Source organism: Neomonachus schauinslandi, chromosome 7, assembly GCF_002201575.2.
Source record: "Neomonachus schauinslandi chromosome 7, ASM220157v2, whole genome shotgun sequence".
Lineage (NCBI taxonomy): Eukaryota > Metazoa > Chordata > Mammalia > Carnivora > Phocidae > Neomonachus > Neomonachus schauinslandi.
This window is the reverse complement of record NC_058409.1, coordinates 84,886,527-84,907,837: the sequence shown is the minus strand read 5'-3', so window position 1 is coordinate 84,907,837 and position 21,311 is coordinate 84,886,527. Positions and strand designations below refer to the sequence as shown.

Sequence of the window (21,311 nt, the reverse complement as noted above, 5' to 3'; positions counted from 1 at the left end):
GAGGTCTCGCTCACGTAGGCTAAGGGTTCCTTCACATTGTAAGTGCAACTATAGATTTAAAAATATTCTTTTTGTATGAAAATAATTCAAAATTTACAAAAAGTGGCAAAAATGAAAATATTGCAAAGAACACAGTCATGTACATTCACCCACTTATATTCACTCACTGTTAATGTTTTACTGCATTTCCTTTTTCATTTCTCTCTCTCTACACACACACACACACGCGTGCGCGTGATTCTTTTCTGAATGATTTGAGGGTTTTCATGTGTGACACATCTCTAAATACTTCAGTGGGTATTTCCTAAGAATAGGGATGCTCTCTGATAGAACCGCAGTATAATTATCAGCTTAACAAGTTTATGTTGATATAATACTTCCATCATCTGCTTTCTACATTGCAGTTTTGTTTAGCCTAATAATGTCCTTTATAGTATTTTCCCTCTCTGGTATAGAATCCAATTAATCTTCTTTAATCTGAAACATTTTTGTAGCATTTTTGTTTTTTATGACATCGACTTTTTTTTGAGAGAGAGAGAGAGCACATGCATGTGTTCAAGGCGGGGCGGGTAGGGGCAGAGGGAGAGGAAGAGAGAGAATCTTAAGCAGGCTCCATGCCCAGTGCAGAACCTGACCCGGGCTCAATCCCACAACCCTGAGATCATGACCTGAACTGAAATCAAGAGTTGGACACTTAACCGACTGAGCCATTGGGGCGCCCTACATTTTGGAAGGATACAGTTCTACCCCACTTTTTAAAAATAGAAAGCTTCTCATCTCATGTTTGTCTGTTTTCTTGTGACGGACTGAGGGTCTGTGTTCTCAGCTGGAAAGCCGCATAAGTGGTTGTGCCCTCCTTAGGGCATCGCATCTGGAGGCACGTGATGATCATCCATCCGATGTCTCTTGGTGGTTAGACAAAGTTTCATCACCTAGCCAGGATGTTGATTAGATTTCCCACTGAACAGTTATTGTTTTTCTTCTTCCTCCTTTACAGTTAATGAGTAATCTGTGGGGAGATACCGTAATTCAATGCAAATGCCCTGCTCCTCTTCAGAATTTCCCTGTAGACTTAGCATTCATTGAGGATTCTTGCCTGATCTCATTTTTTACTATGATGCTGGTAAAATGCTGATTTTCTAGCTCTTCCACACCCCTCACATCCATCAGTCAGCCCTTGGCATTCCACTGTAAGCAAGAGCCACACCTTCTCTCTCTTTTATTTATCCTATCAGCATGGAATTACTAATCCTCCCCCCTCCCCCAGTGGTTTATAATACATTACTGTACCTAACTATTTTGGTACTCAAGTTGTCCTAGATGTGGTCAGTGGGAGGTCCTTTAATCTGGCTCCTGTGCCCTTTTGACCTAACCCTATCATTTTGTTGGTCATTTTCTTCCTTTTTGGTACAATACGGTGTTTCAGGTGCATCTTGTACCTACTCTGCACCTACCCTACATCCACCCTGTTACCAGCCATTTCTCCAATGAGCCCTGGTTCTGTTCAGAGGGGACGGGTCAAGATCTGGGTGTTAGGTGTGGTCATTGCTACTGGGGTGACCTTAATTTTTCGCCTTTTCAGTGGACAGAGCTAAGGAATACACACATGCATGTGTCCATTTATAAGTCCATAAATACATATGTGTGCATATAAACATGCTCATACTCATTGTAGAAATCACGAGTTCACATCATATCTCCAATTTCCATCCATCCCCACAGCATTCTTTCTGGCCTTCCCTCATTTCATATTTGTATGTCCTGAGAACCTTGGCTCCCAACAACAGAAACACATTTACTTATTTGCTCAATTGTAAAATATATCTCAAATAGTTTCAGAATTGCTTTGTCTAAACCACGAAAATTGACAGTTGTTTGTAGTTCTTTCACTCACATATACCATCTTGCCAAGACTGAGGGCATATAGTCAAATGCTGTGTTCAGAATGAACTTGGGCTGGCCCTTCCTTCCTGCTTTCCTTATTCCTGAGGTTTTGGTATTCATTTGTGATCTGGTTAGGTTTACTTGGTTCAGCTTTAGGTCCCCTTCATATTCTTATTTATGGCATTTTATTTTTTGAAGATGTAGAAGATTAACATGCTTCCAAAAGTCAAAACTGTACAAAAACGGCACAGAGAAGTATCACTAATTCCCATATTCTTTCAATTCTGTTTCCCTACCCTTCTTTGTAGGGAACCAACTTTAATGTTTTATGCTTCATCCTTCTCGTGTTTCTGTTTGTACAGATAAACATATTTAAAACATTTTCTTTCTTTCTTACCCAAAAGATAGCACACTGTTATATGCCTTTGAACGTCGTTTCACTTTCACCTAGTAATACCTCCTAGAATTCTCTTTGTATCAGTCCATTGAGAGCTTTCTGGTTCTTCTGTGCAGCTACATAGGACTCCATTGAGTATGTGTACCATCGTTTACTCACCCAACCTCTTCTGCTCAGACAATTTAGGTAGTTTTCAGTAGTTTGCAATTAAAAATTTTCCTCCAGTGACTTTGTGCATATGTAGTTTTATATTGTGGAAGGAGTATCTTCGGGGTGAATTCCCAGGAGTGGATTGCATGGCCAAAGTGTAAGTGCACGTATAGCTTTGTTAGGTATTTCCATTTCCCCTCCATCTCAAGTTTTTCTGCCACTTTGCATCCCCACCACCATGTATGAGCACACCGGAACTAAGGTGTAATATTTTCCCCCATGCATTCCTGAGTGCGGCTCCGTTAGTAATATTTGGATCCTGATGCCACACAACAGCTTGGTTTGGCATCTCTTGGGTTCGGAGGTGGACGCTAGCCATGTGGTCAAATAGCATGGTTTAGGTCCAGGCCTCCCACTTATCTAACTTTGGACAATTCACGGAGCAACATTTAGCCTGCATGTGTTTATTTATAAAGTGAAAACGACAAAATCTGCCTTACAGGGTTGTTGTGAGGTTGAAAGCACCTAGTCTGAAGTTGGACTTAAAATAGGCTCCTGATTTATGTCTCTGAATTGGAATTGTCTTGGCCTCATGCCACCCAGAGCTACTGAAGCTTTGCACAGGAAGGGCTCAGGGAGCACCTTGTTCTGGACCAGTCTCGGCTGGTGAGTAGCTTATGCCAAGGCAGGAAGGGGAGTGCAGGTCTCCCAGGGCCATGCATTTTCCTCTGCTTCACTTGCTGATATGTTTGTTGACTTTCTCTATAATTAAAACACATGGACCACATATTTGGAAAAAATTTTAAAATTCTGCTATGAAACATTTTTAAATTGAGTATCAGTAGGTCTTACCAGAGATGCCTTCATTTTAAGAAGCTTAAATAACATTTGTTATTTAAAAATCTGTAACATTTGTAAACTGGGAATAAAGATTATCTTTACAAAAATAAATCTGCAAAAGACAGTTATATGATTTCACTCATGTGGAATTTAAGAAACAAAACAGAGGAGCATAGGGGAAGGAAGGGAAAAATAAACTAAGACAAAATCAGAGAGGGAGACAAACCATAAGAGGCTCTTAACTATAGGAAACAAACTGAGGGTTTGCTGGAGGGGAAGGGGGTGGGGGTATGGGGCCACTGGGTGATGGACATTAGGGAGCACACCTGATATAATGAGCACTGGGTATTATATGCAACTGGTGAATCACTGAACTCTACCTGTGAAACTAACAGTACAGTACTATATGTTAATTAATTGAATTTAAATAAAATAAAATTTAAAAAATAAATCTGCAAGTAGAAGAGACAAGTGCCAACATGTTGGTAAATGCTGTGGTTTCTCTAAAGAGAAGGTGAGGAAAAGATAGAGTAAAACAACCATCTGGATTCCTGGGTTTGCATCCGTGCTTTTTTTCAAGTAGGAAGCAGAATAAGCTCAACATAATAGTTTTCAAAGTTTACTGAAACATGATATAAAAATTCTCTGATGTTTTGGCTCATGTTTCTCTTTCTGAATTTTTGGGAGGAAATGAAAAAGAAGAGAAGCACACAATCTAACACATCCTTTCCAGTGCTATAATTTATGTTTCTGTGAGCTAGAAAGAGTTACATGCAATTATTCATCAAGCAATCAATCTATTCAGCTGTAAAAGAGGTAAAAAGGTTTTTCACATTTAGTATATATTTTGGAATATCATCCACACAGCTGACAAAAAAGTACTGGAATATTTTTGCTGTTTTTGTTCTTTTATTGTAAAATGTATATGCAAGAAATGAAATTAATTTGATTCTCCAAGTGCTCTGCTGAAATACACAGTGATTTTTAATTCAAACCATATTATATGCATTTCAAAAGGAATTTCTATTTTTATTTATTTTTTAAAGATTTTATTTATTTATTTGAGACAGAGAGAATGAGAGAGACAGAGAGCACATGAGGGGGGGAGGGTCAGAGGGAGAAGCAGGCTCCCTGCCGAGCAGGGAGCCCGATGCGGGACTCGATCCAGGGACTCCAGGATCATGACCTGAGCCGAAGGCAGTCGCTTAACCAACTGAGCTACCCAGGCGCCCTCAAAAGGAATTTTTAAAAAGTAACTGTGTGTGTGTGTGTGTGTGTGTGTGTGTGTAGGGGGTATGTATGTGTCATGTGAAATAGTCTAATCCAGAGTACTGAAAAGTCCCTTCCTTGAAAGGAAGTTCTCTGCTCATATAAATCGGGGAAATAGCAAGTACCTTACCAGCTCTTGGAGACTGCCAGAGCACATCCGCACATGAGTAGATCTGAGTGTTTAATCTGGTGCTGCCCAGTTTGACCACCGCACTCTCTGATGCCAATATGAGAGGACTCTAATGTAAGAAAGACTCTTTAGGGAGCCTTATGTAAAGAAAAAGCTTGGGAGCGCCTAGCTGGCTCAGTTGGGGGAGCATGCGACTCTTGGTCTCAGGGTTTTTGAGTTCGAGCCCCATTTTGGGTGTAGAGATTACTTAAATAAATAGAAAAAGAAAAGAAAAAGCTTGAAAGAATGCCCTTCCCAAATAAGAAGATTGTTAGTTTGCTTTGTGGCAGGGCTCACAGCGAATTCTTTATTGAAACTTGGGAGGCCAGAAGAGAGAGCAGTGGCAAACACGGGGATAGTCACTAAAACAGACATTGTGCCCACTTTCTTTCATAGCTCAGCTTTTAAAACCCTAGTCATTCGGTCTCACCATTTATAATGATAGCATTTTTCAAAACACCATTTTGGGCTGTCTTTTTGGTATCTGTTTTCAGTTCCACCCCTTGCTGGCCTTTGCTTGATCAGTAATTAGTTATTGCAGTCATGTGCTATCAGCCCTCTGAAGATTTTGTTTCTCCCCCTAGTGCCTAAAGTCAGTTAACAATTGCCAGGTAGATATAAATCTTGTTGAGAATGCACATTAAAAAGTAAACAAACCCACCATACTTTAGACTTTTTTTAAAAAAAGATTTTATTTATTCATTGGAGAGAGAGAGAGACAGAGTATGAGCAGGAGGGAGGGGTAGGGGGAGAGGGAGAAGCAGACTCCCCAGTGAGCTGGGAGCCCAGCTTGAGACTCAATCCCAGGACCTGGAGATCATGACCTGAGCTGAAGGCAGATGCTTAAGCATCTGAGCCACCCAGGTGCCCCATACTTTAGACTTGTAATCTTCATACTTCCTTTTATCCTCTCCTCTGCTTCTGTAGATCACTGATGATCAGAAACCTCTCTGCTATGGGACTTTCCAGTATTTATGAAATGACTGCATCTTACTCTTGTTAGAAGTTCTAATCTTTTAAAAATATTTACCAGTGCAGTGTACCTGAGGTTGCTTCTCTGACCTTGGAGGTGGGACAAACATATAATAGGATTGAGAAGATGTTCACCCCATAATTCTAGGGAGCCTGGGGAAGGCACACTGTCCAGTTGTGGCTGCTTCCCAAGACAGCAATGGAAGAACCAGTAGAGCATGGACTGGCTGTGCCAACAAGGGTCAGGCTTGGGAGAGGCAGTGAGAATCAGCTGGGCCCAGGGTGAGTGCACTGTGTAGCTCATAGTGGATGTGAGCCCCTCCAGGACTGTTCCAGTAATCTCAATACACTTCAGAGAAGCCAGGCTGAAACAAATTTATTTCTTGAAGCTTGCAAAGAGAAACAGCCAGCAAAGATGGGAAAAGAAACCAAGAGATCCAAGGGAGTTGGGTTGGGAATTCATAGATATGATACGGGTCCTGAATTCTCAAAAATGATAGGACTGGGAGTTTGAGCCACGTTTACCTAGGACTCCAAGGTGCAGTGAAACCCCCACATGGTATTCAAGTTACAGGTGATTTAAACTTGCTCAGTTTTTAAAATAAAAATATTATAAAAACCTGTATTAAAAAAGGATTCAGGGGGCACCTGGGTGGCTTGGTCAGTTAAGTGTCTGACTCTTGATCTCAGCTTAGGTCTTGATCTCAGGGTTGTGAGTTCAAGCCCTCCATTGCACTCCATGCTGTGTGTAGAGCCTACTTTAAAAAAAAAAGAGAGATTCAGAACATAGCTTTTTTTCTGGCATGAAATGACAAAAGTTGAGTGTTTTTGCCAAAAGCAAGCAGTTGGTGCTTGGATAAAGTATTTTAGCAGTGGGTTGGAATGAACCTCTGAAGTTAAGTATCTACTCACCTTTGTATGACTGAATGGAAAGGTGCTAATTGTCTGTGTCTGTTTGGAAAAGGTTTAGTAGGAAAGAGAGACCTTTGTGATGCTGCATCAGTCCCATTCATGCCAGTGGTTACTGTCAGTGGCAAAAATGCGTGGAATTTATTCAGAATTCTTGGTTTCTTTTTTACTTATGTTAACCCTCCTTTGAGTATTTGGATTATCCTGCTAACAGTGGGATAAAAACCAGGCAGCTGGTGTTACAGCCCTATATTAATGGAGAATGTGTTCATACTTGTCATTTGCACATGGCAGAAGTAATTGGGAGGCCTGTGGGAACCTCTTTTGTTCCTTTAATATATTTGTACCCAAGGAAACTTGAGAAAACCCAATTCTGGTTGGACTCTTAAATACCTTTTCTCCTTTCATGAAGTGATGGTAGTTAAAAAAAATATATTGGATATCCTGTGGCTGGGTCTCTATTTAAAAAGAAAAGGAATATAGACGCTTATGTGAAGAATAAAATGAAAACCAGCTCAAGAAAAGTTCGAGGGGATTTACTTTATTTTTAAGATTGAATGCTTTTTGTTTCTCCTCCATTTTTAGAAATCTAGATTATATGCCATTAAATAACTTTCTGAAAATTTGTTTTTGGGTATGCAAATCCCACCTTATTTGCTAAAATTTTAGTACAAGTATCAGTGTCACAGAGTAGTCTTTCCCAGCCACCATTTCTTGTTGGTGATAATGTCCAGTAGGTCCTGGCCCACGGGATGCTCTAGTTGTTGAAAGGCACAAGAAGGTGGGGTGTAGATACTGAGATAGGTGGTGGCAGGGGCACAGCCTGTCCTGTACTCGCTTTATCTTGATCATTTATCCTGATACAATGCAATCACAAGCAAAATCATTTTAAAATAAACGACCTGTGCATCATATTTTTGGATAATCCAGTGACCTGAAAAACATGTACATACATACACACACACACACACACACATATACATATATATATATAAAGAAAAAAAAAACCTCTTAATAGTGGTTGCGTCTGGGGAAGGGGATTAGGAACAGTGGTGGGAGGGAGATTTTAGTTATCTGTGTGTGTCCATTTTGGTAACTTTTGGCATCTATACCAGGTATGTATATTTTATATTAAAGAAAGAAAAGGAAAAGGAAAAAACCCTCCCCTCTAAGCATTTTTCTTGCCTGGCAGGATGTTTGGTTCCCCACCCTGCCCCCAAGGATCTTCTGTCATTTCCTGGGTACCCCCTCTCCCCATTTCTTTTGCTTTTGAGGAAAACCCTTTCTGAATTTATTGACTTTTCTCCCTTATCTCTAATTTTGTAATTCCTCCCCCTTTCGTGCAAGGCACTGAAGATTTCTTACCGTGAAATGCAGTCACCTCCTTTCAAACCCCGTTTGACCTTTCCGGGTCCCTTGAGACTTGTGCTCTCCTCCTAGCCTCTGGGACATCATTTCCTCCTGGTCCATTTTGACCCCTCTCACTCCATCTTCACAAGCATCCTGGCTGTGATTTTATCTTCCCCCGCTTCATTCTGTCTCCCTGAACAATCTCTGTTATGCTCTCGGGTGAAATCATCTGTGTCAGCAGGGATGGCCTGTCTTCAGCTCAGTGCTGCAGGTTTCCTGGCCCCCTCGGGGTGTTTAGTTCCCCATTCCACAGGCACCTCAAAATCAAAATCACCTGAGCTTGCTATCCATTCTCTCACCATCCAAATCCCCAATTTTTTCCACTTGCTGTATTTTATTAGGTAGCATTCCCCACGACAGAAACCTGGGAGTTGTCTTAAGTTCCTTCCTCCACTTCACAAGGTTTTGGAATTACAGTTGGCCTTGCCGTAACATGCATATATTGGCTCTGTTGTCATCATACCCTTTCATCTTATAAATAAACTTCTAAACTGGGCAGCCTCATTCCAGATGGACTTGGAAGAAATTTCATGCATATAAATGTTCTGTTTTTATTAAAAGGTGGGGAGGATCCTTTCAATTACTCCTCCGCATTGCCAGTTTTGTGTTTATACGTCCATAGGAACCTCATTCCAGGGGCATTTCTGCATTTGAGACTTGAGTTTGCTAATTTTGTCTTAGATAAAAAGCAATAACAGAACTTCACCGAACTTGTGGTTTATTATTTGAGTACTTCTGTTGTATTTTGCTTGGTTTCCTATTCAGTCACTTAAAAAAAAAAAAAAAAAAGTATCTTCTGCACAAGTAGAATGACTTCTTATCTATTAAATGTAGGTAAGTATCCACAGGATTAAAATAATAGTTGAAATTTAATGTGTACCTATTGTATACTTTACATCTGTCATATCATTTATTTATTTATTTATTTTGTCACATCATTTATTTCACCCAGTAACTGGGTGCAGAATGCGGAAGCTCAGAGACATGATTTGGATGTGCTTGGATGACACTGCTGTGGTGGTTGCTCCTCGCATGGGCCCCAATTGAGATTCTTTAGTCATCATTTTAGATGGGGCCTGTATAGTCCTTAAAAATAATCCAGTTAAGAACTGGATTTATGGGCATCTCCTTTTTTTTTTTTTTTTTTTAAAGATTTTATTTATTTATTTGACAGAGAGAGACACAGCAACAGAGGGAACACAAGCAGAGGGAGTGGGGGAGGGAGAAGCAGGCTTCCCACGGAGCAGGGAGCCCAATGTGGGGCTCGATCCCAGGACCCTGGGATCATGACCTGAACCAAAGGCAGACGATTAACCGACTGAGCCACCCAGGCGCCCCTGGGCATCTCCTTTTTATTGGGAGTTGATTTCCACACAGTTGGTGTTGTCCTGTTTGGGTGCCCATTTATGATAGAAATGTTTACAGTCCTTCCATGCCATGCCCCTGATTATCCGTGGTCATGGGGTGACACAGAAGCAGGTGATAAAGGTGATGCCATTAAGATTTACATGGAACTTACATTTTGTAATTTTAATTATTGAAGGTGGTTTTAAGGCAACATTCCAAAAATCGTTACCAGGAGATAATTGGTTTTTGTTTTATGTGTTAATAATTTCTCTGCTTACTTGAATTTTTGGTAACTAGAATGTGGCTGTCATCTGAAGAACATTATGGTCAGTAATTCACGTTCTCTCTCTTTTTTCTCTTAGTGCAATGAAACCTCATTCTTTTTTGAAGCTCGAAGTAAGACTGCTTGCAAGCATCTTTGGAAGTGCAGTGTAGAACATCATACATTTTTTAGGTATGTTAATGTGAAAGTTTTATGCATTGTTCTAATAAATGAAAATTGATTTGTTTTTATAACAATAATTCTTTTCTGTCTACAGTAGAAATTTAGAAGTGTTTCTCTTCTGTTAATTTTTTTCAGCCACCTAACTTTCTGGATCGTATTAACACACACACAAACACACACACACACACACACACAGATACCTTCTTCTTTCCTACTGCAAGAAAGGGTCAAGGACTTTTGTATATATAAAGAGTGAAGCTTTGGTATTGGTGGAAATTAAATGTTCTGAGGACATACTAAATATGAAATGCCTGTTAGCCATCTAAGTAGAGATGTGGAGTAGGTGGTCGGGTATACAAGGCGTCTTGGAAAGACCAAGGCTGGCCATGTAAACTTACTGGGTAATTAAGGCAAAGAGGACTGGATGAGGTCATCTGTGGCAAAAGTGAGGAAAGAGAAGCAGATAGCCGAGGACTGAGCTGTGGGATCCTCCCAGCATTTAGAGGGCGGTAAGAACCAATGAAGGAGTATAAGAAGGAGTAGCCAGTAGCCAGTAAAGTGTATGGAAAAAGTGGGAGCTAGGGAGGAAAATGTCCTGGTGAATAAGAAGCTGGCAGCTGCATTGCATGCTCCTCAGAGGTCAAGTGAAATGAGGATAAAGAATAGACCCTTGGATTGTGGCAACACTTCTTGTTTCACATCCTTATGGTGTAAAGATAAAACCACATCCTATCAGGTAACATATTAAACTTTATTTTTTGCTTTCAAATTTAAAGCTAGATTAATTCTTCCCCTAATTCCTATTTGATGTGGATGGAACACTTCTCCCAAATAGCATGATGTTGGAGAAGTATTCTTATACAGTGACCAGTGTCCTTCATAGAGTTTATATTAGGTGAGGGATGTGGCCCAGCGGGCCTGAGACATCGCCAGTAGGCCAGTGGGGCCTGGGCCAAGGAGCTCCACATGGAAGGTGTCTGTTGAAGGTACCCTGGAATGGGAAGTCCCGAAATACAAAGAACAGTGAAACACCACATCAGATCTGCCATGAAAACCATGGCATGGGTAAATCAACATAGTGACAAAATCCTTTTTTTTTTTTTCTTTTGTGATAAAATTCTTAAGTAGAGAAAGTATTTGATCTATGTAAAATCCGAGAGAGTGGTTGTATTTCAAATTTTAGCTTAAAATAACTGATAATTATCTCCTGCCAACATGTAGAATAAATAAAATATTTCGACTAGCTGTGAAACAGTGTTGCACTATATTTTCTACCTAGCTTTTGCTCAAGTGTTGTGTAAGTATTTATGAATCCTTACCTCATGTTCTTTTAAAAATTTATTAGAATGCCAGAAAATGAATCAAATTCATTGTCAAGAAAACTCAGCAAGTTTGGATCCATGAGTTCTAAGCACCGGTATAGGTAAATGGCATTTTTTCCTTGGGGAAGGGTGTGTGTGTTTGTATGAATAAATAAATATTGAGGTCAGTTGTCCACATACATGCACATTAAAGTTTATGACTTAAATCTTTTATTAATTTTTCTACAGTGCCCATGAATTTCAAAAGTGTAACAGTTTATTAACTTTCTTGATGGGGTGCCTGGGTGGTACAGTCGCTTAAGCATCCTAACTCTTGATTTCGGCTCAGGTCATGATCTCAGGGTCTTGAGATCGAGCCCCTCTTTGGGCTCCACACTGGGTGTGGAGCCTGCTTGGGATTCTTCTTCTCCCTCTCCCTCTGCTCCTTCCCCACTCTCCTCTGTCTTTCTCTGTCTCCCCTATTTCTAGAAAACAAAAAACAAAAAACAAAAAAAGCAGCCTTTCAGGTTTAAGCTTAGGGCTTTTAGAATGTAGTAAAGCTTATTATCTTCAGATACTCATTTCAATACAATTATCACTTTATTTTTAATTATGTTGTGATTATGAAACAAAGTAGATATCCTGAATTGTAGTTGAATGGTGTTCTTAGGACATTCAGTTGATCCCCTATTGTAACACAATGTGTACTTTATACTGTGGATCAAATCGTGTTCCCTACTGCATAAAACCTATATGTAGTAATGCTGTAATTATATCTAAACTTTACTGAGCAGTAACTAAGTGCCGTGTGTTGTGCTAAATGGTTTCCATTCATTGCTTCTTTGAATCATTGCAGTCTTCTTAACATTATCCTCCTTAGTATGTGAGGAAACTAAGGTTCAGAGAGGCCAAGTCACTCTTCAAGGTAACCCGAAGAGTGGAAATTTTTATATTGAGAAGAACTGATAGTATTTGGGCTGTTTTTCCAGTTGGGGCATAAAACATTTTTAGGGTTATCAAGAGAATGTGTAAATCTATCTCCTTGTCACTGAAATGAAGCTAGTGAAAAGGCATCTGTCAGTGTTCATGCTATTAAAATTGTAATTATGCTGTTTAACATATGCTGTAGTTGGTTTCTACAGATTTACCCATACCTGATTTCTCAAATTTATTGAAATGCAAATGTTGTGGCTACTGGGAATTATTATTAGAAAGTTACTGGATTTTGCATATTAAATATCATTTCTTCCGAGAAAGTAATTAAAGGTAACCTTTGTAGAATTGGAAGCTCTGCTAAATCTGTTCTAATTTTGTGGATGGTATTAACTCCCTAGTAAGTCTCAATGAAACCCAAATCTCCATGTCTGTATGTAGGAAGCATTAACGTTACACCATCCCTGGAAGAAAGATGTTTCAGCCCACTGCCCAGAGCTAGGCTCACACAGAGGAGGGTCTCTGACGCTGGGTGGTTGCCAGCCCGTGGTCTGTTAATTGTTGAAAGAGGAAAAGCAACCAGCCTTTAACAAACATCATATGCTTACTCCTTTCTTGAAACATTCTGGAGAAACCGTAGAATAAAAGCAGAGCACTGGAAACACGGGCAGCCCCCTCCTCTACCCGGCAGGCCTTCAGAGCATCAGGGATAAAGAACAGCATGACAAGTGGCTGTGGTGTGTGAATGTGGGTGTCTGCGTGTTCTGTGTGTATAATTGTGGATGTATTTTTAGTGGTGTGTGTGTAATGGAGGAAGACAGAGTTCTAGCCTTTATACTCTTTCCTGCATCTTGGGGCTTGCAGAATACCAAGAAGATTCCAACACCTTTTAGAAAAATGAATTCTTATGAAGGAAAAAATTCAATATTTCTACTGATGTGTGACTGCCAGTCCTTTCAAAAATTCAAAATTTGTGGGTAAACTGAGTTGAAATCTGAAATCTAATCCTTTTGTTGTTGTTTTATTATCAGATAGCAATAATTTGAAATAGGTACTGATGAAATATTTTGTTATACACTGAGTGCTCCTTCTTTGAGCTCCTCAAAAACTAACTTTGCCTTCACCTGTTAAGTATGTAGGTGACTCCGGGTTAGAATGAATGAATGAGTTGTATAGACTTTATCCTCCAGAAGTGAGAATTAGGCCTGAGAAATCCCCCTGGGGACCCAGGTGACCTTCTTAAAGGACTGAAATCACATGGGCTTCCCACATTTCTTGAAGTGTGGGAGAGACCACGCTCTCACGAGGACCTCTTTTCTGTCGGGTGCTTTAAATGTGTTACTTTATTTAATCTGTGCAATGACCTGCCAAGGGAGGCATCGTATCCTCATTTATACAGATGAGACATTTGAGCACCGCCCCCCCCCCCGCCCCAAATAAAGTAACTGAACTAAAGACCTTGAACCAATAAGTGGCAAGGCTGGGATTTGAACCCAGGTGTCTTTACACTTGTTCCCTCCCCCTTACACCGCTGATTGCCAGTTGTGCCCTCCCCAGCAGAGTGCGTGCGCTGGAGTGTGAGTTGGCAGGGAAGTGGGTGATTATGGGGGGAAAAAAGCTCTTTCCTGTCACTACGGAGAGCCACCAGACATGTATAGGAACTCTCACACTTTACACTGTAAATCTCTATTTTCATCACATACTTTCTGCTACAAGGAAATAGTAAGAATACTGTACAAGAATATTTCTGCTCGGAAAGAGAGACTGCATAAGTAGAAATATATTTTCAATGAGGAAAATGAGGCTCTGGGAGATTTTAAAAATAATCTGCTGAAGACCACACAATGGTAGCAGAGCTTTGTTTTAAGGGGGGCTTATCACTTCCAACCCGACAGCTCCATGTTCTGCCCTCTCTCCCGTGCCACCAGGCTGGGCCATAACCATCTGGAGGTCAGAAGGCTTGCTCTGGTCAGGAGCCCTGCACATGCTGGGGCAGATCAGTTTATGTTTCTGGACCATAGTTTTATTAATCTTGTAATACGATTTTCTTATTCCTCCTCTATTCCTGAGAGAGAAACCATGAGGAAAAATTGAATGATAAAGTAAAATCTCATTATAAAATGCCACTGTGACCCACATATTGGGTTATATTTTTAGGGCAAATATTTCTTCCTCTCTGCAGTGAGATACACAGTACCCAAATCTTTCTGATAACAGAGAAAGTCTGTTGTAAGTAGCTCTTATCTTTATTCCTCAAACCATTTATAATAATGGAATTTTGCTCTTAATATGGAATTTTTTTTTTTTTTTTTAGCTTTTCAGGAAAGAGATGTTGCTACTTGTGGTACCTTATATGCTACCTTAAAAAAAAAAAAAGTTAGATTTCAAGTGAAAGAAAATCTGTCACAGGTTTTCTCCCCTCCCTTCTGCCTGGTTCCCGTGAACTATTGAACACGAAGCATGCTCACGGATAGAACCTGTCATCTAAATTCCCATGGTAGCTCATACCAACTGGTATCCCCAGTTAGCCTGATGAGGAGTCACTTTTATGAGTATTTCAAGCATCTTTTTATTTCTAATAAAGGTAACTGGGGTAGTCACTAGGGGAAACTTTCACAGAAGCACGTAGGAGGTGAATTTTGCTTTATGAGTCTCATCTCTTTTGGGGAGAGATTTATTAATATTTATCCTGTAAATGTAGGAGGAATAAGATTTGAGCCATTAAAAGTCCTTTTTCCTCCCATACATGGCTCTTTTTGTGATGAATCAAACCAAACATACAGAAATGCATTTTTCCTGTACCTGAATGATATTTTCCTGTGAAAGTCAGGGTCATTCATTCGCTCAAATTCAGCAGCTGTGGAATAATTTTTCAGTAAGGTGAATGTTCACTAAAATCCAGCAAACAATTGCACAATTGCTCAGGAAGATTACTTGAAAGTCCATTCCCAAGGAGAGCACACCTCCTTGCATTCTCAGACTCTTTTGAGAAGCAGCACTTTGCGTGGGCTTTTAGGCTAGCTCTAAATCTTCCTGGGCACTTGATCTGGTACAGGTGAGGTGAGCATAATAAACGGTGGATTGTGCCACAGCAGGGTTCAGGGTAAAATCATACCAAGTGGTCCTGTGGGGGAGGTATGCTTTACAACTTGCTGTGTAAGTACAACCCAGAGACCTGTTGATTCATGTAGATTCATTGCTATTGTTTACTTTAGCCTAATGTAATTTATTATTTAGTTGTAGAGCTGGAAGACCATCAGCATCCTCTATTTCTAGCTCATCATTCTACTTAAATCTAAACCTAACTCCTTTAATACATTTCTCCCTGTTTCTCCCTCTGATAGATCATCCTTCTGCCTAACCTAAGACTCTCCTATTAGCCCTTGGTTAATATTGCACTGAGAACCCATTGAAAACCCTTATATACTCATGGCCTGCGTGAGTCTGCTTTTTTTCCCTCTCCATACATTGTAGATATTCTGAGTGAGCCGTGGTTTAATTTTGTGACTGTTTGGTTTTATCTGTGCTAACCAAAATGTTGCACTTCCAAGTGGCAGGACAGCATTGCAAATGAGTCGAGATCTTTCTATTCAGCTTCCTCGGCCAGATCAGAATGTGGCAAGAAGTCGAAGCAAGACTTACCCAAAGAGAATAGCACAAACACAGCCAGCTGGTAAGTCACTGATGTAACTTTGCATTTCCTTTTAGGGTGGTGGTGTGAGATATGCCCAGGTGGTGATAGCCATGTAGTTTTCTTTTATTGGTAACAGTAGAATGTTTAATTTGGCCCTGAAAATGTCCAAGCAATTAGAAATTACTAATAAGTAGACCAGTAGTCAGCTTGAATCACCATAACCTGCTTAATGATTATATTTTCTTTTTGAATAAAATCCCAACTGAGTAATCTCTTAGTTTGATGTATCTGAGATTAGAACTGAAACTCTTAGCAAAAGTTCTTAAAACAAAACAAAAAAAAGGAACACTATTGACATAATCTGTACAGAATTTAGTTGAATTTTTGTTATTGTTGGTCTTTTATTGTGAAATATATGTGTAGAAAAGTGACTACAGTGTACATACATACATGAATATATATATATATATATATATATATATACACTTGTACATACACACAGAGAATTTCACACAGCCTACAGCCCCAAAGTCCTTCCTATTGGCCTGATGATATCTTCACTATCTCCTTCCTCCCCAACCAGAGAAAATCCCCATCTGACTTTATGGTAATTATTTCCTTAATTTTTGTTATAATTTTAATACTGTGCAGCCTTCCCTGAACAAACAAGTTTATTTTGCCTATTTGTAACATTATATGAATAAATCATGATGTGTATTGTTTGTGTTTTGCTTCTCTCTATCAATGCTATTATGTAGTGTATACTAAAGTGCATTCATTTTTCTTGCTGTGAGTATTCCATGTTATGATCATTTCTTTATCCATTCTACTATTGATGGACATCTGGGTTGCTCAGGTTTTTTGTTTTAAATGAAGACTACTTCTGTAATAAAGCCAGCTAATCAGTTTTAATTCATGTTCAGAACTCACAGAATTGTACTGTAAAGTGACATTATACATTACTGAGTTTGATTTGTGGCTTACTTATAGATCACTCTTATCTAACACGTTCCGTGGACTTTTTTAAAGATTTTATTTATGAGAGAGAGCAAGAGAGCAGGAGGGGGTGTGGAGTAGAGGAAGAGGGACGAGCAGACTCCACGCTGAGCATGGAGCCTGACATGGGGCTCGATCTCACTACCCTGAGATCATGACCTGAGCTGAAACCAAGAGACACTTAACTGATTGTGTCACCCAGGCGCCCCTGGACTTTCTCATATACTGTCTCACTTGAGCCCACAATAACCTGTGAGAAAGGGCAGAGCAAAGAGTATGTTCCCATTTTACAGATGAGGAAGACATGATTCCAGCAGCTAGACAGAGTCCCCCCTGACTGGGATAAGAACCTAGGTCTCCTGGTTTTTGTTTTTATCATATTGTGGGAAATGAGTGGAATTTTTAATAACAATTTCTATCTGAACATTGCATGACAATTGACATAGCATTACGACGTCCATTGTTTCACTGAATCCTTATGCCAAGCCTAGGAGGAAAGTATTTTGCTCTACTGCTCCTGGCTGTGAGAATGTCACCTGCCTTACTGTTTCGAAGTCAAATTAGATCTGACTGTAGGTCTCTCCCTGTCACTGAGCTGGGAGGAAATTAAATTCTTTCTGTTGGTTCTGCAGTGGCAAAAATAAGACACGATTTCCAATAGGTTACTTTGTCACATAAGTATTATCATTATCCCTGTTTGGCTGATGAGGAAACTAAGATTTTAAAAGGTAATTTGTCCAAGATTATATACTAAATAGATGGCTTATGATAAAAATTCTAGCCTTAATATTTAATATCTTTATCTTAATTTTTTGTATTTATCTTTGTATATGAGCAATCTTAAGTCCCATTTGGATCAAATACAGTGTGGTGTAATTAATAATTGAACTTTCAAATCCTGTGCTGTTTCTGAATTGCCATGCCTCATGAAATTGTCGAGACCAACTGAATATATCAAAAGCATTCCTTCCTTCAAATCAACATTTCATCCTATTTGAGATGTGGGATTCCACACATGCTTTTTATACAAAGCTACTCAGCTCCTTTTCTTCAAATGTGCTCTTATAAAGATACCTGCCTCTGTAAAACTTTCTGTATGTGTGGGTGTGTGGCTCTCCTTGGACTCCCAAATTCTAGAAGCTGATTAATTTACGGACAGGAATTTTTGGTTTTCTCTCTCTCTCTCTTTTAAGATAGATTTATTCATTTATTTATTTGAGACAGGGAGAGAGAGTACAAGCAGGAGGGAGAGAGGGAGAGGGAGAGAGAATCCCAAGCAGATTCCATGCTGAGTGCAGAGCCTGACCCATGGCTCCATCTTATGACCCTGAGATCACGACCTGAGCTGAAATCAAGAAGTTGGCATTTAACCCATTGTGCCACCTAGGTGCCCCATGTTTTTGTTTTTCTCTTACCTTATGCAGAGGACACCCCAGGGGATGGTATTGAACCCTCATATCCCCCCTCCCCCACACTCTCCACTCATCTTGTGTTGTAGTAAAAGACGCTCTCTCTTCGGTAGGGGATGAGGGTGTGGCTAATGTACCACCCAGATTTTTTCAAAGACAGCCTCTCAGCATCTGGGAAATCTTTTTAAAATGCAGCACATTTGGGGGCATCTGGGTGGCTAAGTCTGTTGAGCCTCTGACTCTTGATTTCAGCTGGGGTCTTGATCTCAGGGTAGTGAGTTCAGGCCCCAAATTGGGCTCCACAGTGGACATGGAGCTTACTTAAAAAAAAAAAAAAAGTGCAGCACATTATGCATTTATTATCATAAAAGCCTGGCTGGCTCAGTTGGTAGAGTGTGCAACTCTTGATCTCAGGGTCCAACCCATGTTGGGTGTAGAGTTTACATAAAAATACATATGTACATACATACATGCTTGTTTTAAGAAAAGTTAGGAAACCTAGAACCTTTCCTCCCAAAACAAAAAAATCTTTCATCTTCAATTCCATTCTCCTAGTACTTAACACTTTATTATATAACCTTCTGGTTGTTTGTATATCTTTTCTGCAAAAGCAATATAGTATTCTTTTACAATCCACTTTACTTATTTAATAATATATCATAGATATAGATATGTTCTAATAAGTTTTGAAATGTTCTTAGCACTATTTTTTTAAACATTTTATTTATTTATTTGACAGAGAGAGAACACAAGCAGGGGGAGCAGCAGGCAGAGGGAGAGGGAGAAGCAGACTCCCCGCTGAGCAGGGAGCCCGATGCGGGGCTCCATCCCAGGACCCTGGGATCACGACCTGAGCTGAAGGCAGACGCTTAACCGACTGAGCCACCTAGGCGCCCCAGTTCTTAGCACTATTTTAAGATCTATATAATTTTCTGCCACACAGATGTATAGACATGACATAGCTTATTCAACCAGTGTTTAGTTCTTGGACGTTTAAGCTGCTTGAAATTTTGAAGACTATAAATATAACTAAAGTGAATCTCCTTGTAGTGATAGCTTTAAGCATTCATGCTAATTTATTATATATATTTTAAACAGTAGTGTATTTTCATCATTTTTAATCTAAAAAGGATTAAACAATGCTGTGTTTAGAAACTAAGACTTTGCTGTGTACACATTTTGCTTTGATTTGGAATTACTTTTAGTGTGACTTGTCAAGCCTGGGTTCCACAAAACCCTGATGTGTTCTGGGATCCAGAGGTGACCCTCCGTTGGACAGTGTGACTGTCCTGGGTCGGGAAGGACCACTTAGCAAATGCCAATGATGAGGTGTTACAGTTGCTGTCACACGCATAGGGAGGATGTGGTTGAGGCTGGGATTAATGTTGTTCTGCTTTTTCAAATCTGATATTTTCTTTTTCCTCTAATTCAAATGTACTCAGCTTTGAGCCTCAGTTGAACCCAGCTGGTGGTGACCCAGTCTGACCCATGCCCTACTCCTAAGGTCATGGTGGGGTTCAGACTTAGAGCAGAATATTTGAAGAGGGTCCTCTTGTCTTCACCTACGTTAGTCACTGCTGCATTCCTTGTCCCAGCCCTCCAGTCCCCAAGAGGGTGGGCAGTTTTCTGTGAAGCTGGGCTGGGATGTGTGTGAGAGGGAGGGGTCTCTGGTGAGCCTAAGAGCCCGCTGTGCTTAGGGTCAAGCCTGCCTATGACGCCTCTGCCAGTCCCCCTTGAAGGTTCCGCTGCCTGGGGGAAGGGAGGGATGCTTGAGGGAGTGGCCTGCGGGTCACTAGGTCGCTGAAGCCCTCTGGCCTCTGTTTCCTTCTCTGCCCCTATAGGCGGTTCCTTCAGCCCTGTCCCTTCCTCCCACACTCCCAGCTCCGACAGCCCCCTTCCTTAGAAGCTCCCTATTCCTGAGACTCATTCATGGGTGGCTGGGCAGGAAAGGAACAGTAGCTCTTGTTTTTTTAAAAATTACTTCTTACTGACCAAAGGGAACAAAAATGTTACTTTACTAAATGATGCTGCCACAATTAACTTAAATTTTCATTTAAAATTTTTGACAAAGCGGCAGAACGCTGATATTAAGACATAGAAAAAGTTAATTCAATTGTACTGTATTTGGCAAAAATGGAGTTACGGTTTAGATAGAAGATAGTTTTTTTTTTTTTTTAACTCTAAACAGGCCAGCTATTAATTTTCATAGATTAAATTCTGCTGATATTTTCCCTAAAACAACATTTTAGAACTACAGTTTCAGGAGTTATAGGCATAAATTCTCACCTCATTTAACATTTATATGTAATAAAAACCAAGTTGTGATAGGAGGCCTTTGTTTTTTGTTAGTTTATAACCTTGATCGTGCATGATTTTTTACTGTAGGAGACATTCTTTTATTTCTTAAAGTAATTCAGTCTAACTTAGAGACTATTCCCCTTACATCTCAGTTGTCTACAAATTTAAAACACCTTTTTTTACCTCTCAGTCATGAATAATAAATTCCCTGGTAGCAAAAAAGCCATTGTGTTTAGAATCCACAAAGATTAGGCCTTGGCACCTCTAGGAGGAAGCGCATTCCAGAGTCAGAGCCCTGCAGCCAGCCTGCCTGGGCCCCACCCAGAGGGGTGCAGCTCCAGGGCGGGCAGCCAGAGCATTCCTGCAAATCTACCTGGCCTCAGACGGAGCTTGGGGGTAAAGCCGGAGGCGAGAGGGCAGGAAGGCAAAGTGCATATTTGTACAGCCCTTTCTCTGACAAGGCCTTGGCAATGCACATAGGTGGCTTCCTGTCAGAAGAGAATCTGCTCTAAGTACGCAGTGTAGACAGCATGTTTGGCTATCATCCATAATTAGCTGGAAGAAAAGTATGGGGTGGAGCCATTTGCAACGGATAAACAATGCTATGATTGTCTGAGGCAGCATTTTAGGTTCTTAACCGTACCCCAGTGATGAACAGAGAAATAAGTAGTTGCAGTGTAGTCTTCGAACAACCGAAAAGCAGGATCCGCTGACATGTTGGCATTCCCACTCAGCATCTGTGGAAAACACTGCAAACACAATTCCCCGGGGGCTGATGAAAATGACTTCTGGGTGAGGTTGGTTTGTGCTGGTCCGCAAGCAGACAGCTGCTGCTCAAGCCAAGCCCCTTGTTTCTCTGCAAGAGAGTGGACTCAGTGTTGCCGAAACTTCCAGTGTTTTAAGGGAAGAATACAATTTGGATATTTATGCAAAGTGTCCAGAATTTTG

The 21,311-nt window shown here is 40.3% G+C and overlaps 1 protein-coding gene across 2 annotated transcripts in view; it reads left to right on the top strand.

Annotated features, from left to right (window-relative positions):
- Positions 1–21,311, top strand: part of EPB41L4A (erythrocyte membrane protein band 4.1 like 4A) — a 248,797-nt gene that overhangs the window by 164,089 nt on the left and 63,397 nt on the right. For both annotated transcript variants that reach the window (XM_021701451.1, XM_021701458.1), the window contains exons 10-12: positions 9,710–9,801; positions 11,138–11,215; positions 15,578–15,699. In XM_021701451.1, coding sequence (XP_021557126.1) covers positions 9,710–9,801; positions 11,138–11,215; positions 15,578–15,699 — 292 coding nt within the window. The remainder of the gene's footprint in view (positions 1–9,709; positions 9,802–11,137; positions 11,216–15,577; positions 15,700–21,311) is intronic.